Raw genomic sequence first — 17,186 nt, 5'->3', positions numbered from 1 at the left:
CCCAATCGACACTGCAACTACAGAGCCCCCCATTGTCTCTAAAATCAGAGCCCCCCCTCCCCCTCATCGACTCTGCAATCACAGTCTCGGGGGGGAGGGGACTCTGCAATCACGTTAGTGTCCCCCTCCCACCATCGGGTCTGGTAGCTGAGACGTTGATGACTCTCGGGGGGTAGCTGAGACGTTATTGTCTCAGGGAGGTCACTGCCCCGTTAGTCTCGGGGGGTTAGTTGAGTCCATTGATCTCAGGGGGGTCACAGAGCCCGTGTCTCGGGCGGGAGGGGGAGTGCCTGAGACGTTAGTCTCCCCCTCAGGGGGAGTAGCTGAGACGTTAGTCTCGGGGGGGGGAGTCTGAGACGTTAGTGCCCCGGGGGGGGAACCATCGACTCTGACGTTAGTGAGCCCCTCCGGGGAGGTGCTGAGACGTTAGTCTCGGGGGGTAACTGGAGACAATCGACACTGGGGGTTAGCTGTGACGTTGATCTCTGCAAACAGAGACGTTAGTCTCTCATCGGGAGGGAGGGGGAGTAGCTGAGACGTTAGTCTCGGGGGGAGGGGGAGTAGTTGAGACGTTAGTGTACTCTGCAATCACAGAGCCCCCCTCCCCCTCATTGACTCTGCAATCACAGAGCCCCCCTCCCCCTCATTGACTCTGCAATCACAGAGCCCCCCTCCCACTCATTGACTCTGCAATCACAGGTGCCTGCCCCCCAGACTCTGCTTGCATAACAGTGGAAGTTTGAAGGAATCCTGCTCTCATCCCTCACTCAGATAGGGAAGCCACAGAACATTCAGAAGGGCTACCCCTCTATCAGCTCCTTCACAAAGGTGCTTTAGACTGGGCCAGTCTCTGCTAATCTGAACACACAGAGATGGAGAAACATTGGAGTTGTGCAAAAGCGTTTTTTGTTTTTAAACACACGCTACAAGATAAACAGCATAATCTATGAAATGCATCTGTGGATGTACAAATGGCATTTTTATAACATACAGCAGTGGTTCGGACAACTGTAAGGAGACAAGAGGAACTGCACTGCTGGAAAGAGCAGGGCGTGCCATGAAAGCCAATTACCTTAACCTGGGAGGAGTTTCAATCAGAAAAGAGCAAATCTTTACATACCAGTCCTGCGAAACCATTCCTTAATGAAGGCAGCAGTCACCCAAGCAGGGTCATGATAAACACATTCTAATTATTGAGTGATATCGTGCTTAGCACCTTCACACAACCAAGCAAGGAGCAGTGGGTTAGGATCTTAGCACCTTCACACAACCAAGCAAGGAGCAGTGGGTTAGGATCTTAGCACCTTCACACAACCAAGCAAGGAGCAGTGGGTTAGGATCTTAGCACCTTCACACAACCAAGCAAGGAGCAGTGGGTTAGGATTACTTGTTAAACCACTGCAGCAGTCTTGCTCTTGTCTGTAGTGTGTGATCCTATTGAACGGGGAGAGCACAGAGAGACACAGTCTTGCATTGGAAAGCACTGTACTGAACTGAACCAGCAGGGCTGCTCTCACTGTGCTCACGCTAGCTGAAACAGCTTGCTGACGTGCTCAAGCTATCCCAGTACAGACTACATGCAGGCACTGGACTGGAATGAGGCAGCAAATAAGCAGGCTGAGGTTACAATGTGTAGCAAAGAATGCTTTAGAACCCCAATGACAGGTACTCAACATTAAAACGGGGGAGTAGAGACTGTTGCCCAGCCAGGCAATTCAACATGGAACATTGGATCCTGAAGGCGCTTAAGAATTAAAATTATATTTAAGATACCCTAGTACACTAACCTAGATCCTTTCCCGGTTCTGCATCAGCTCTAGAACACAACAAGAGGTCTGGATTGCCTCAAGAATCTCAAATCTCAGGGTTCTACACTCTAGAATCCTTAACCCAAGATCTGGGTTAAGTTCTAGACTGCAACCTCACGTTTTGGGGGGTTCTAGATGCTTATGCAGCAATTCAGGTCTAGGTTAGTTACAAAAAAAGAAGAAGAAACATAAAATGCTGACGGGGTTTGACTGGAGCTGGACCTCCACGAACCCATGTCCCTGGCACAGGCCCCACAGCGAAGCCTGGGCACAGATTAACTGCCGAAGCCAAAGATGCCCTTGATGTAGCCGGTCAGCCCGCCCTTGCCCTTCTGTTCCACCTTGTCGTCGAGAGGCGGGAAGGCCACGTGGTTCAGCGCCAGGTCAAAGAACAGAGGCTTGCATGGGATTGGCTGGAACTCCGGAGGGAACGTCACCAGATTGGGCTGCTTCCCCACGAGGGAAGGGTCAAGGTGGAAGGCTTCCAATCGGTCAGAGAGAGGCTGCAGGGGGAGAGGGACATGCACTCAATACATCAGTCAATGTCTTTCAGTGCACCCCATATCATGAACCCAACACAAAGCCCCAAAACCATAACTGTAAATATCAGTTTTCATCCTGTGCAGGGTGCAAACCTTGGCACAGCACCCACGTTCTCTTAAAAACAGATATTAATTCCACGTCTTAGGGGCCAAGAATTACCCCCCAGCTTCTCACCTTGTTGTCTTTGATCTCCTGCGATTGTGAGGGAGTCTCGGCCGAGTCCTCCGTATCTGAAACAGTCACCCATAACAATGAAACACACAATACTGCTGAATTACAAACCACAGCACCAGAGCTGCGATGGCCATCCAATCACAGGTACTTTGACTTGTTTACTTCAGTATGCTGGTAGCAGACACGTTGAGAGAAGAATACCAAATCTCTGCTTATAGAAGACGGGAAGGATACGCGGTAGGAATGTGCAAGCCAAGAACTAATGGACTAATAGAAGCCATTCTCCTCTCTCTCCACTCACCCAGAATAGCAGCTGCCTGCAAGGAGTACGTCTCAGCATTGACCTCAGTGATCAGCTCCTGAACATCAGGAAGGTCCTGTGGAGGCAAGAGAAGAGGAGAAGGAGGGTGACACAGCCAGACACACCTTCCATGAACAGTACCGCACCAGCTCTCCCAGTGCTTCCCAGTGCAAGCTGATCTGGTGAATACCTTCAGGCTGCTGTTGCAGGACTTGGCCTGCACCTGGACCTCCTTGGCGTACTTGAGGACCCTCTGGTACAGCACCAGGGCCTCACTCCACTTCTTCACAAGAACATAGGACTGAGCGATGAAGAAACACCTGGGAGCAGAGAAACAGAACCATCATCAGCACAAACACACCACTAATACGATCTCGAGGAAAGAAAGGGTTACCAAGCAAAAGAGTCAGTGTTCCCTTCCACACTACCCTCTACAGCTTTAACAAACTAATAAAGACAATTATTGTGTACCTGTATGCCTTGTAAACCAGAGTCTTGAGGGCCACCTCCTTCTGGAAGCTGTGATCATCCTCCATGCCCAGCAGCTGGGGCAGCTCTGCCAGGCTCTGGGATGAGACAGAGAGAGAGTTGAGTCGATTGAGTGCAGACGTGTGAGCATGTTTTGCTTTCACACTCTGCTAAAGCTGCTCTCGTGCAGCGGCCGCGCTGACCTGCAGGATGATGTCATAGAGCCGGATGAGGTCCTGCGGCCGGGGGCCCCTCTTGCTCTCGTCTGGCTGCGGCTCCTTCAGCTTGGCCTGCAGCACCCGGGCCATGCTCTCGTTGCGTTTCACCACCGTCCACAGCTTGATGTAGGTCAGGTAGCTGCAGGCAGACACAGGCAGCGTTATACGAGAGACATGTACTGCTAGCATTCACACACCTTGTGCATGAATCCTGAGCACAGCCTCTCCTACAAGGCAGACTAACCAACATGACTCCCATTGCACTGCTACCCCCCCCCCAGGAAAGTGCCAAGGGTTCTAGCTTGAAAGGCTGCTGTAGCACCCTGATTTCCTCTTCCACTCTCTGAATGGCACACACAGAGTTCAGAAAGAGGAGGAGCCTCACCTGTGCAGGTACTGCAGGTTGGAGACTTTGCCGGTCTCTCCATCCAGAGCTCGATCACGCTGTTTCTGGAATGGAGAGAGAGCGAGAGAGAGAGACACAGAACAGTCAATAACAGCCACGTCGAACAAGGAGTCGTCCCACAGATCCATTCACGTGAGCATCACACAGATTAGGCACCAGCAAGTCCTACAATAAAACTGGTGTATTAATCGGACTCCTTGCACTGCCCACACCTGCCTGACTTAACATTGGGGAATGGTTCCTAGGTATAATACAAATTTCAGAAAGCTGTTGAGATGGTAAATAACGGCAGGTGAAATGTAACCCTCTCCTGTCACATAACAGCTCCCCTCCACCAATCGGAGCTGGAACAGGCCAGTCACTCAGAACAAAGCCCCCCTTCAGTCTCATCTCTCCTCCTCTACGTACCGCGTCTGCCTTGAGCTCCTCGCGCACGGCCTGGATGGCGTCGCGGCTCTCGCTGAGCAAAGACTCGTACAGACGCTCCTTCGTCTCCTCGCTGGCAGCCTGGGGGGGGGGGGGAGACGGCAATGAAGAAAACACCTTTCATGGGGTGGCTGAAAAACTAATTTTGACCCTATTGTTAGTCCTGTAATGATTTGTGGTTCACTGTGTGATGATTTAAAGTGCTGTCTTTCGTCAGTACCCAGGCAGTGCAGCATCTCTCTTCCCCTCCCTCAGTACTCATTGATATCGCTCAGCAATGCGAGGTATACACTCAGCAGTAACCACAACTTGTTCCAAAGAATGCAGACCATTCCTTCCAAAGAAGCCCTTTTCAAAACCAGCAGTCATGCAGCCCAGTCGCATTCTGGACATTTTTCTTTTTATGAAAGTTTAAAAAATAAAAAAAAATAAATAAAAAAATGAAGAAAACAACTTTTGCGCACATTCGGAGATCCCAGCCTGCCTTGCCCCCACTCTTATTGAGGAGCTGGAAAACACTGTTCTAAAGAGGGACAATTACAGGAATGGGAATACTTAGTGCAAGACTCTACTTACTTACTGGAAGTGAAATAATCAGGGACTTGCATCATCTTGTACTTGAACACTGAACTGATCCACACTCTAGTCGACTCTACTACTGCTCGTAATCAATTCTATTTTCTGTATCTGTTGCTTGATTTTACTCTTAAAGGTAACCGTATTGACGTTTAATTGCTCTTATTTGAACTCGTTCTTATCTATTTATTGTACTTACCACTTGCTCTTAATGGAATTTACTCTTTTACCTAAATACTGTAAGATTAACTGCTCTTAGTCATAATCGCTCTCAATAACAATTATTTACAGTTATTTTACTGTATTTTATAACTGCTGTGACCTTTAATGTGATGCAAGAACTGTAAGCTGCTCTGGAAAAGGGCATCTGCTAAGAAGAAATTAATAAGAGTCCCATTGCATAGCAGTTTGACCTATTCCTGGTTTTAGGATGAGTTTAATTATAAGACACATCTGTGTTTGTTACCTATACACACTGAGGCTAACTGTGCTTGTATTAAAACCTGGAATGGTGTCTCTGCTATGCAATAGGAGTCTTCTTGCCATCCTCGAATGCTTTTATATATGTTTTATAGGAAGTGCTTTATGGGAGACCTAGGGCCTGCTGTTCCACTGTCTGCAAAGTGTACTTTAATACATTTACTACTGAGGGGCAATTTGCCTGTGATCTGCCCATGGGGGAAAATACAGGCCACAATGTGAGAGTTCTGAGGCTAGGGTTGAGTTAAAACCATTACCAGTCCTGACTGGCCTGGGGATCTGTGTTCAACTTCTAGATTGAGCCAGTCCTTGAGGGGAACCTTCCCCACCACATAACTCTCCAGTGCTCCCCCTCCCCCTCTCCCAGGTTGTCATTATTTGGCTACACCCTGCTAATGCTCTTGCGTAACCGGTTTTCACTCAGCCAACAAGAAGAGCTGCTGAACAGGGCTGGGAGGATGTCAAACTGGTGCCTCAACTCCCTGGGAGCGGCAGTACGGAGAAACAGACAAACTAAAAACAGTTTCCGGAGTTACGCTAGAATCTACTCTTGCAACCTCCCCCACCCCCTCTCTGTTTCTCTCTCCCCTTTACCTAGTGGGTCTCTAAACCACTCAACCACACCACTCCCACCCTCAACACCAAACATAGGCAGTCGTTTATCTTAAAACAAAACCCATTCTCCTCTCGGGGGGCCGCACAACCCCCCCCCGCCAAAACCACCAGCTACCCTGCCCAGCAGCTTTAATCCTTCAAGCAAATGATTTCCAGGCTTTGTTTTTTTCATTCATGTCATTTTGTTTGTATGGTGTGCTTTTCAATTTCAATACTGCGCTTCTCAGACCTGCACATCAAAGCTATGTAAAGGAAAGTGAAGGGTGAGGCTGGAAGGGCAGAGCTGGTCTGTCTCTGTGACTCAGAGGCTGGTAAAGGAGTGGCAGGGGAGAGGCTGCTGCATAAATATCTGAGACAGGTGCACAAGGAGGGCTGCTGCTCTTTAGGGATACAGCACCACCTGCTGGTGGAGTAAGACAACTTCATTTAACAGCAGTTTTTCAACCAGTACCAGCAGACTGAGTTTTGCAACACCCTGCTGCCCCCTGGTGTCTTACCTGTGCGATGGCAGCCTCGTTGTCAGCCAGTCCAAGCAGGAAGATCCTCACTTTATCGATCTTCACAGGGATGGTGCGGCCCCTCCACTCCACTTCGCTCATGGTGGCTGCCTGCTTGGCGCGGGTCTGAGTGATGAGAGCCTGTGCGGGAGAGAATTAGAGACGAGTGAATCACACACAACAGGGATGGAAATAAGACTCCCACTGCCCAGCAGTTTCATCCATTCCAGGCTTCACTGCGTGTTTGATTAGCCACAGTGTATAGGTAACAAGCTCAGGTGTGTCTTATTAAATTCATAGTAAAACCAGGAATGGATCAAACTATTATTCAGTGGGAGTCTTACTTCTATCATTGCACACAAGCCATCTATTAGAATGCAGTTTATTTGTTACAACACACTACATTTATGTGTACATGAAAAATACTAAGTAACCTTATAACACTGCATCAACCACTACAGTTACACAATCATACCTTGACTAAACTACAAACCTCCAAAGCCTGTGTGTGTGTGTGTGTGTGTGTGTGTGTCACGTTCAAACTCATTACAGCACAACCCAACGTGTTGCACCGAGTGGAACTGGAAACCAGAGTCCCGAAGAACTGCAGGCAGGTCCACAGCTTCCCCCTCAGCCTCAGCGAGACCCTGGGACATGGGAGCCATACTGACCTCCAGCTTCTCTGCCATCATCCGCCCTCCTCCTCCGGCACTCAGCCTCATCTGAATCAGCTCGTTCATGGCATTCTGGTCCCCTGGAAACAGGACAGGAGAAACAGAGAGACGGTCACCACATGGGAAGAGGCAGGGAGGCAGGGCTTCTAACAAGTAACTGTACTCCCATGTCTCAGGACACAGCATATTAGTCAACAGGATGTCATGCAAATCAGGTCAATCTTTAACAATGTATTACAAAAGTACACATGTACCTCCATTTAGTTTGAATGAATGCCCAATGCAGTGGAGCCCTTTACACTATGCATCCAGTCACGCTCGCTGGCTCCACCCCCCTCCCCTCCAGTCACGCTCGCTCGCTGGCTCCACCTCCCCTCCAGTCACGCTCGCTGGCTCCACCCCCCTCCCCTCCAGTCACGCTCGCTGGCTCCACCCCCTCCCCTCCAGTCACGCTCGCTGGCTCCCCCTCCCCTCCAGTCACGCTCGCTGGCTCCACCCCCTCCAGTCACGCTCGCTCGCTGGCTCCACCCCCTCCCTCACCGATGTTGTAGGCGCAGTAGCGGATGTTGGGGGAGATCTCCTCCACGCGCTGATGGTACAGGACAGCCAGCTCCTCGGTGAAAGCACTGGCCAGCTTCTCGTAGATCGTCCTGAGAGAGGAGGGACAGGTCAGATTGGCCGCTCCCTTCAGCTTTTTAACAGCAAAAACGTCTGACCTACACTGAAGTCAGCAAACTTGCACCTTACAGGTAAAGCAGTCTGAGATTGCTAATCTGGTTCTGTGAAACCAGCCAAGAACCGCGACTAGGGTTCAGTTTGAGATCCTAACATTTCTGCACACCTTCACACTTATTAAAAAGGTGGCATAATAAGAATACACCAACACCTCAGTAAGTGCTTTTTTTGTTTATTACTTACTTGCACTTATTGAAGGCTTCCATTGCAGCTTTCCACTCCTGCAACTCAAAGCGCAGCATTCCTGTCAGGTATGAATGGTAGGCCTGTGAAGACAGCAGCAGTCAATGTGCTGCAACAGCAGGAGGAGGCACCAGTACCAGCATAGTTACTCAACTCACTCTTACAATCAGCTTCAGATGCCATTATTAGCAGGAGCAATGACTATTTCACAACTACTGCGAGATGCCACCCTGACCTTTACATCAAGTGAAAGTGTATTTACCAGTACCGCTCAGCAATAATCTATCACCGAATGTCAGCTACAACGCTGAGAGAGTGACGTGAGACGATGGGTACGCAAGGATATAAGAACGCATGGATTGGTAGCATTTATATAAAGAGAAGAGACAGGCAGACCATGGCAAAGACAAAGCATCATACAGATAAGTACTAGACTCCGAGTGTTATCCTGGACAGAGAATCTCTGCTGCATCAATGCCTCTGTCTCCCTCCCTCCCCGTACCTGTGCCTATGCCTCCAGCTTGGTCATGGCGTCCACGCGGTGGCTCTCACACAGCCTCTCCAGCGCCTCCCTCCCTCCCCGTACCTGTGCCCGTGCCTCCAGCTTGGTCTTGGCATCCACGCGGTGGCTCTCGCAGCCTCTCCAGCTCCTCCCTCCCTCCCCGTACCTGTGCCTCCAGCTTGGTCTTGGCATCCACGCAGTGGCTCTCACACAGCCTCTCCAGCTCCTCCCTCCCTCCCTCCCCGTACCTGTGCCTCCAGCTTGGTCTTGGCGTCCACGCGGTGGCTCTCGCACAGCCTCTCCAGCTCCTCCCCGTGCTTGGCTGCCTTGCGCAGTCGGGACAGCAGGTGGAAGCGTTTGCGTGGCTCTGTGTTTGCCTCCTGCTTCAGCTGCATGGAGTAGCTCCAGGCTCGCTCCGCGCTCATCAGCACCAGCAGCAGGTACCTTTGAGGAAGGGGATTGCAAGCGTTACAAACCTACCAAGGACTCCAGCCCAGCCCAGCCCAGCCCAGCCCAGCCCAGCACAGGTCACTTCAGCTCAATCGCTGCAGCATTCCCATGTGAAGGGTAACCAGCAGCCTGCGATACGTTTCCAATGCAGTCTATACTGGAGTACCTGCTGTCAGACAGCATCTCCGGAGTCACTTTCTTGCCGGTGAATTTGTGCCGGTTCCCCATCTTGAAGCCGAGGGTCTTGCGGAGACGTCTGAGGCGTCGGGAGCAGTATCCCCTGAAAACACAGAACAAGTCAGATACCCTGCTGCAGGGCTGGAAATACGACTCTTATTGCACAGCAGTGTCACCCATTCCAGGATTTACTACCAGCTTGATTAGCCCCAGTGTATACAGCTAACAAGCTCAGGTGTGTCTTATTAAACTCATACTAAAAGCACTAACAGAACAAACTGCTCTGCAGTGGGAGTCTTTTTGTGATCCCTGGCTGGAACAGGTCCATCCTAACACAGTCTTCTACAGCACCCCCTCGATATTTCATCATTTGGTTAAGTCACTGTTAGGCAGGCATGCTGACAGTAAACTGTACAATCCTATATATTCCAGTGTACGGGCTCTTCACCGATTCACTGTGCAAGTCACACAGCAGAGAGGCAGACTTGCAATGTTACTTTGCTTGGTCCAGTGACAGGACCAGTCCAGCTACAGCGGCGTGCATCAATGTAACCCAACACAATGGGACTGACCTGTATCTCTGATAGTCCCCGTGTCTCAGACCATGCTGCTGCTGGGATTCCTTGATGATCTGCAATACTGCACGACAGCGTCAAGGGAAGCACTTTCAATTGAAGCTCTAGATCTGGGTTTCTCTACCCTTTTCGAACCCGGGACCGGCTCCGTCTCCCTTAACCTTGGCGGACCCCTTTGTAAACCGGGGCTGGACAGAAGACTCCCATTGCATAGCAGTTAAACTCATTCCAGGTTTTACTACCAGATTGATTAGCAACAGTGTGTATAGGTAAAAAGCTCAGGTGTGACTTATTGAACCAGGAATGGATCAAATTGCTATGCAATGGGAGTCTTCTTTCCATCCCTGCGCACCCAGATCAGAACAGCCGCAGAATGATTCTCAGCTTACATCGATACACCGGCATAACTAAGAGACCACACAAGCCCTGGCAGTACTACTAGTCCGATTACTACAACGACCACATTCTCTATACAACACAGGTCTGTGTTCATCATCAACCGGAACAGGTTCCGTACCGACTTAAAAACATCAAAAATAAAAACAAAGACGGTACCTAGAATGAACGAATAATCAATGTTCACAACTGTTGGTGTCGATGTTTTATTTTTGTTACCTGTATAACTTATTTATGGCATGTTTGCTGATGCGTTTTAATAGACACGACCTACCACGTTTTCAAGCACTTAGCCGAGTCAGCATACACCACAGCTGTTTAAGACACGTATACCGAATCAGACTAAACTACCCAACACTCAGCCCGCTGCTCGGGGGCTCCAGAGCCGCCCCACTCCTCCCGCACACCCCAATATAAATGCGGCGACATGTCAAAGGATACTCTCGAGTCCCAGGCCCTCGTCGGGCTGCTTGTTTTCCTTATTCTCCTCCATCCCCGCAACCCGAACCTCACCACGTCTCTCTGCAGCCATTTTAACACACAGCCCGGCGCTCGGAATTGTGGGACACGCGGAATTACCCAGAAAGCTGTGGTGGGTGTAATGCGAAATGTCTCCGCGCAGTATTATCCAAACTGCGCTTGCTTTTTTTTTTTTTTTTTTTTTTGATAAAGTGTTTTTATCAAACAGAATTCCCGATGAGTTGATACAGGGGTAGATATGTCTTCTGCGAGTGCAAAGGAGCTCAGGGTTAACGTTAACTCGGATTGCACACACAGGAGGGCACGGTATTGTGGTGCCTTCACAAAGCTTTACCACTCCCGCATTGTTTAAAGAATGTGCATCTTCATAATGTACAACGTAACCTTGAAAATGGATGCAATAACATTAAAGACATTACTATCTGTTTAACATAGGCAGGTACATGTTTTATTAAATCATTACAGTTACACGATCTACAGAAAGTCTTCTTAGACGTTTTCCGCTGCCAGGATGTATTTGAGGAGGAAGTTCTTGACGTGGGACACGTGCATCACTTCCTTGATGGTGGTGTCTCGGTTCCTCAGCTGGATCAAGCCGTTCTCCAGAGTGGAATCGCTGAGCAGGATGGTGAACAGGACCCCCATCTCATCATACCTGCACACAAAACAGGCTGCATCTAACTGGAACGGGCGGCAGAGCTGCGAGACGCAGCGCCGGTACGGATCCTGTGCTGTCCCGTCGGCGAGATGAGATTAGGTTAAAAGCTCTAGAAACACGAACGCAGACGAGCCCGTGTCTTTCACATTGCGGTTTAGACGCTCGCTTGTGGTGTACGGGGTCGCCGGTTCACGCAAAGCACTGTCCTGTTACACAGCAAAGCAGACAGGTTCCTGTGCCTGCGTCACATGGAGAGCAGGCAAGCAACCTCACACTGCAAGCGAGCGTCTTAACTGAGAGCCCGCCAGGCTCCTATTCATTCGTGGGAATAGAGCTTTTAACCCTTAAAAAAAAATGAAGCCACAAAATAGATTTTAAAATAACATTAAAAAATTCTACTGCTTTATAAGGCGAAGAAAATGCCATCCTATGCGGCTATCATGCAAAAACTGTAACACGCTACCTCCTAGCTTTGTGAGGCTGTCATGTATTTGCATCTTCTGTATGTCCCCATATAAAAACCTGAAGAGGGTTCTTGTTATCCGTCGACATGCGTGAAACGGCTAAACTAATCCCATCCCGCCAACAAGGCACAGAATCCGTCATGGCAGTGCACCACACAACGCGGCTGCCTGTTACATGAGCTTCCCTAAGAGCCAGTGAAATAAATGCAGCCGTACTTGCAGTGCAGCTGCTCCAGCGAGGTTTGCATGGTCTCCAGGTATCCGGGCCACACCGCTATGTCCTCCTCCAACAGCTCCTGCAGCAACCCCTCACAAACCTGCACAAGCACTTCAGTGAAATTATTCCATTCCACCCTGCAGGGTTATTACTCAGAAACTTCCATTTTCTTCTCCTGGCTTGCTTTTTTTTTTTTTTTTCATGCAAGAGATTAAAACATGTCTTTTTTTGATTGACATAACATAACATAACATAACTGCCCCCCCCCAGTGTCGCACCTGTCTCAGCTCCAGTGTGGGTCCTCTGCCCATGTCCAGAGCTACTTTTACTGGAGCGAGACTTGGGTGAAGCTTCAGCACCTAGAGAGGGCAGAATACAAACAAGAACTCCAACTCTTGTACATATCACATGAAATGAGGGCATGCATTCAGAATGAAAGCAGAGTAAACAAGTAACGTGATGCAAGTTTCACAAACAAGTAATAAAGCCTGCAGCGCACAAGCACCCTGTGCAGTAGAAAGAAGGCAGTAATGGGGGAGGGCATCAAAATAAAACACACAAACAAAAGAGAATGACATTGACGGGCCACACTGATAATTAACAAGGTGCCTGTTTAACAAACAGACAACGATTCATTAAACAAAGTCACCTTTCTCTGGTGCAGTCTTTGTTTGCTGTCCACTTTCTTCAGCTGCTGCAGGGAGTCGTATAGATAGGCCAGCACGCCCCTGTCCATGTTCCCACTCACGGACAGGACGTGGGGAATCACAGTCTTCCGTCCATCCCGACACTAAGGAGCAAACACGGACTGTAAGACACCAGCCAGGACACAGCCTCAGCTCAGCTCAGCTTATTCACACAGAATTTACCTGAGCTCTTTGCATGCATTAACAATAAGCTGTGAAAATGAGTGGATCCTTTCTCGACTGTTACTAAAGAGGGTCTGGAGTTGATTCACGCAGTTCAAACATTCATGAAGTTCAATATGATGTTCAGGCATGGGTCCACCGCTTTCAAGATGAATGCTGCGTGGTTGCGCCTGGCATCTGACCTGCAGCTTAGCCCTGTTGCCCCGGTGTGTCTCCAGCAGCTCCCGGTCCCCCAGGCTCTGCAGGGTTTCGATGGGCTCCCTGCCCCAGGGGAAGCTGTAGTACAGCCGGGTCCCTCTGGTCCCCCCCTCATCCTGAAAGTCGCTGCTGCTGAAGTTCGAGGGGCCTGTAGCAAACTGAACAAGACCTTTGAGTTACAACCTCCACAGTGACGGCATCTTTCGTCAGCTGGCCAACCTACAGGGTCAGAGGCACACTTCAATTCATTGGGATCCTTTAAGATGACCCAAGCCTTTGTGATCGATCATGAGTGTTTGTGGGCTGCATAACATGCTCATGTTAGTACATTTTCTGATGCTTCCTTTGCTTTTTTTTTGTAATCTCCCGAAGTAATCAAGAGATTGGAAACCTACCTTCCTCCACCACTGCAGCCTGTGCCGCACCCAGAAGTCCAGCCACTGTCCGGCAGTGCGGGGGGAGCTGAACCACACCAGCGAGGCTAACATCGCCTCCCCTGTTCTGGAGACAAGAGCCAGAGCTGTCAGCTAGCACAGCAGCACTCGTGTCATTTCTCAACTTCCTCTTCATGTAAAAACTTTCACTCCAGAATAGACTCTCTATGCCACAGTGCAATTCACAACATGTTGCCTGAAAGGAAACCAAAACTGTTAATGCAAACGACACTGGCAGCAAGCAACTCAGCTCCCAGGGCTGTGTTCTTGAAGAATATCTGCTCTGTTTGTTTTCGGGTCCCGTTGAGGGAGGGTGCACCCAGATGAAGGTGTATTTTTTTTGCTCAGTCCCTGATGTTGTGTATCATTTACTGCAGGTCCCGTGGAAAGGTGGAAAAGCCACCCAGCAATTTAAGCGCTCACCTGATGGTGCCTTCGCTGTCCGGGGCAGCTGGCTGGTAGCACACCCCCATCTCAGCCAGGCCGAAGGGCAGCTTCCTGTTGACCAGGCTCAAGGAGTCAGCATACTGCTCCAGGGCACCTGGGGGTCAGAGAGAGAGAGAAAGGGGCTTTTAAAACACCCTGCATTCAGATGGAAGTGTTACGTAATCATGAGATTTCAATATCACTTCCGTTTGTAGAAAGGGTGTGCAGTAAAAGTGTCATTTTAGAAACTAAGTGTTGTTAACATTCTTGAAGACCTTAATGCTCCTGTCCTTCTCTCTGCCCAGCTTTTTAAACTGTACTCGGTTCTGATCCCATAAACCATGAATAGACAGAATTTTAAAAATATAGCACATTCAATACAATCTCCCTGAGGTCCGGATTACTGTAGAAGTGTGTTTTCAAATAAGAACCTCTAACATGTTAGCACTGAAGTATGGGAGGGGTGTGCTCACAGGAAGCAAGGCGCTCCCTTTGTAGTTACCATGAAATGTTGTAAACTGAGTTAGTGATGGGACTTTATTACAATGTACTGTCGACACGGCCTAACAGCAGAGTGACCATATGCTGCCACGTGCACCAGGACAGTTTGGGACAGTTTATAACTCACGCCTCAGTGCATTCTGGTAAGTGTAGTCCTGCTGTGAAAGGTACCTGAGACAGGTAGAATGTACCAGAATGCAGTGTAATGGAGATTGAAAAACCTGAACTGTCCCAAACTGACATATGGTCACCCTACCCAACAGTGGACTATGGAATAGTAAAATATATAGAGGGAGCCCAGTCTCTGGAAGAGTGTCAGCACCACCGAATAGGAAAGTAACAGGGGTCTCAAAGGGGCCCTGAGTCAATCCCTCTGCTCTCCAATGGCACCTTGCAGCAGCTCTGTCCTCAGGGTGGCGCTGTCTCTCAGGTGCCTCTCCACTTCTGTGATGAGTTGCTCCACACTCTGCCCCTTCTCTCTGAGGACCGCGGCCAACGCTTCCCCGTCCACCAGCGTCAGCGTTTTCTTCCCCCCCGAGCCAGCCTGGTGCAGAGTGCTGAGCCCGAACACCTGGCCCCGGGACGCGGTCACTGCCCTCCACCACTGCTCCACCAGGTTCCTCCTGAGCGCCACGCCCAGGGGCCCGTACCCGTGCCAGCCGGCAAGCAACGAGTCCTTCTCCACCTGCTCGCCGGTGACGAAGTGCCGGCTGCGGCACAGATCCATCAGAACAGCAGTGGGGTCTGGGGCTTCGTTGCTGCTCGCAGAGTCTGCAAACTTTCTCTTCTGCCAGCCGAGAGAAGGGCGTCCTTTTAACAGACTGAGGTATCGCCTGACGCAGTATGTAGCCATTGTTATTAGCAGGCTGACGGTTTAAAATAAATCCACCGGTTCCGTTTGCATGCTGCTCAAAACACTGGGGATGCCTGTCATGAAGAAGAAAAAAAAAAAAAGAGAACACTGTTTATTTTATTGTATGTTTTACCCAGACAGCTGTTGAATAGAAAAGCCTTTTCTGTATGTGGAAGAAGGTTAAACCTCTTGTTATCTGTGTTCAAATGCATTAATTACTGAATGAACATATAATTAAATTAATCAAATCAATCCATCAGGCAAACGCTTTGGCTAATGCCTTCATAATGTAATATACCGTCATAGATACAATGACTGAATATATAACCCACGTACAATGGAACCCGCTGACAAACAGCACCCCACTGTGCAACACCTAGCGAGTGTTATAGAACACTGTGCTTTGTAAGCTTTAAATTACAGCTCTGGGCTCCGGTTCTGTGTTGCTCTGTACATTTCTGTAACGTAAATAGAGTGTGAATGCGAAGGAAGACAAACAAAAACGATATCGACGCCGATACCTAGGCTAAGTTTTACAGACACGGAGTCTTTCGGCTGAAAATGAATGCAAACGCATCAGCACAACTAGAGCAGAACAGCAGGTTAATGCATTTTTGGCGAAGGATTGTCAACTGCTAGGTCAGGTAAGGTCCTTTGTGATAAAACAGCGACGAATTAACGGTTAGCTGTAGCGATTAGAGATTATAAGGACACATATGTAAGACGAATTGGCACAGTTTGAAGACTTAATCAATCACCGGAACGTACACTTCAATGTTGCACTACTCTTATTTGTAACATAAAACTGCATTTTCTGACCTGTCACTGTCTGTGAGCTACCGGTGTCTGCTCTGCAGCGGGTGTACGGAACACACAGCATTTAGTTTTAAAAAAGAAAGAAACAAAAACATTTAAATAAATATTCCCTTTAGAATACATTCAGCAAATGCCACGCTTCTAGGAGTTAGCAAAGTGAGGAGCAGTCTTCACACGACCATGTGTGTGGCGTGCATACTCACATGGTACAGACGCGCTTCCGCCTCGGACTACACGTAATCCGCGTCGGCTTCTTCATTCAGTGCACAACTTTATTAACACCTGTCTGCCAGGAGCTAGCAGCGAAGCACCAGATTTACAAGATTTACCTGGTTAATGTGTAATTTATATCATAATTATATTATGTCTTCAAGTTGGATAAAACACTGAACATTGGAGTCTATATATACCACTCAATAACATAGCAGACTGAACGACAGGACGTTTAGAGAAACACTCGTAATCACACATGGCAATTTTAGCAACGCAGGATTAGAATTACATCGCACTTTGATCCAGGTTTCCACAGATTTTATCTCGATAGCACCCTTCAAATGATAACAGCGTTGTTAGTCGGTCAAGATCCCATACATTTCCCGGTCTGTTCTGGCCAGGGCCTTCCGTGGAGGCTGGTGTGCACACCATTCTTTTTTTTTTTTTTTTTTTTTTTTTTAAAGGTATAATAATGTAACTTTTTGAATCAAGAGGTGCATTTTATTACAATGCAGTGATGGAAATCAGTAACCGAAGCGTTTCGATGACAAGTGGATACAGAAATGGTTTGAGCTCTGCAGATCAAGGTTCAATATATTTAAAATAAGCTATTGCAGTACCTCTGGCCTTTAGGTTTTGTGCCTTACACGCTACGTATTAGCAGATGGCAATTCTGTTTTATAATGACATTGCAATGTTAGTTTACTCTTCTTTTCGAGCAGGATGCTTGATCAATATGAATCATCCACCCTCCAGACAACTGAGCATGAAGAGGTGGAAAGTTGACACTGGTTCTCACTTAAAGGGCATCAGGTAGGAATGACGCAAGTAGAGTGGCAAGATGCTCCCAGTT

At 48.7% G+C, this 17,186-nt stretch overlaps 2 protein-coding genes across 7 annotated transcripts; both read right to left on the bottom strand.

Moving 5' to 3' along the window:
- Window positions 1-650: 650 nt before the first annotated feature.
- srp68 (signal recognition particle 68) lies at window positions 651-10,775 on the bottom strand. Of its 4 annotated transcripts, none has more exons than XR_005947039.1 (17): window positions 10,646-10,775; window positions 9,806-9,872; window positions 9,223-9,336; window positions 8,855-9,050; window positions 8,105-8,187; window positions 7,727-7,836; window positions 7,184-7,266; window positions 6,513-6,653; window positions 4,327-4,425; window positions 3,898-3,962; window positions 3,498-3,651; window positions 3,298-3,392; window positions 3,017-3,146; window positions 2,827-2,902; window positions 2,526-2,581; window positions 1,261-2,311; window positions 651-1,216 (listed from the first exon to the last, which is right to left on the bottom strand). XR_005947039.1 is itself a non-coding variant. In XM_041221516.1 (16 exons), the coding sequence occupies exons 1-16, from the start codon at window positions 10,734-10,736 to the stop codon at window positions 2,084-2,086; spliced, it is 1,788 nt and encodes a 595-aa protein (XP_041077450.1). In that variant the 5' UTR covers window positions 10,737-10,775; the 3' UTR covers window positions 651-2,083. The 4 variants fall into 4 exon arrangements, 2 of the variants coding, with proteins under 2 accessions (XP_041077450.1, XP_041077452.1); XR_005947040.1 differs by having other exon boundaries at window positions 1,305-2,311; XM_041221516.1 differs by having other exon boundaries at window positions 651-2,311.
- Window positions 10,776-11,105: 330 nt separating this feature from the next.
- Window positions 11,106-16,348, bottom strand: polg2 (polymerase (DNA directed), gamma 2, accessory subunit). Of its 3 annotated transcripts, none has more exons than XM_041221520.1 (9): window positions 16,324-16,348; window positions 14,842-15,378; window positions 13,948-14,065; window positions 13,486-13,591; window positions 13,075-13,248; window positions 12,673-12,813; window positions 12,302-12,382; window positions 12,023-12,123; window positions 11,106-11,339 (listed from the first exon to the last, which is right to left on the bottom strand). In XM_041221520.1, the coding sequence occupies exons 2-9, from the start codon at window positions 15,302-15,304 to the stop codon at window positions 11,174-11,176; spliced, it is 1,350 nt and encodes a 449-aa protein (XP_041077454.1). In that variant the 5' UTR covers window positions 15,305-15,378; window positions 16,324-16,348; the 3' UTR covers window positions 11,106-11,173. The 3 variants fall into 3 exon arrangements, with proteins under 3 accessions (XP_041077454.1, XP_041077453.1, XP_041077455.1); XM_041221519.1 differs by lacking the exon at window positions 16,324-16,348 and adding an exon at window positions 16,124-16,316; XM_041221521.1 differs by lacking the exon at window positions 16,324-16,348 and adding an exon at window positions 16,242-16,305.
- Between the last annotated feature and the right edge of the window lie 838 nt (window positions 16,349-17,186).

This window comes from Polyodon spathula, chromosome 21 (assembly GCF_017654505.1).
Source record: "Polyodon spathula isolate WHYD16114869_AA chromosome 21, ASM1765450v1, whole genome shotgun sequence".
NCBI classification, from domain to species: Eukaryota; Metazoa; Chordata; class Actinopteri; order Acipenseriformes; family Polyodontidae; genus Polyodon; species Polyodon spathula.
The sequence above is the reverse complement of the archived record's forward strand: the minus strand, read 5'-3'. Positions and strand labels throughout refer to the sequence as shown.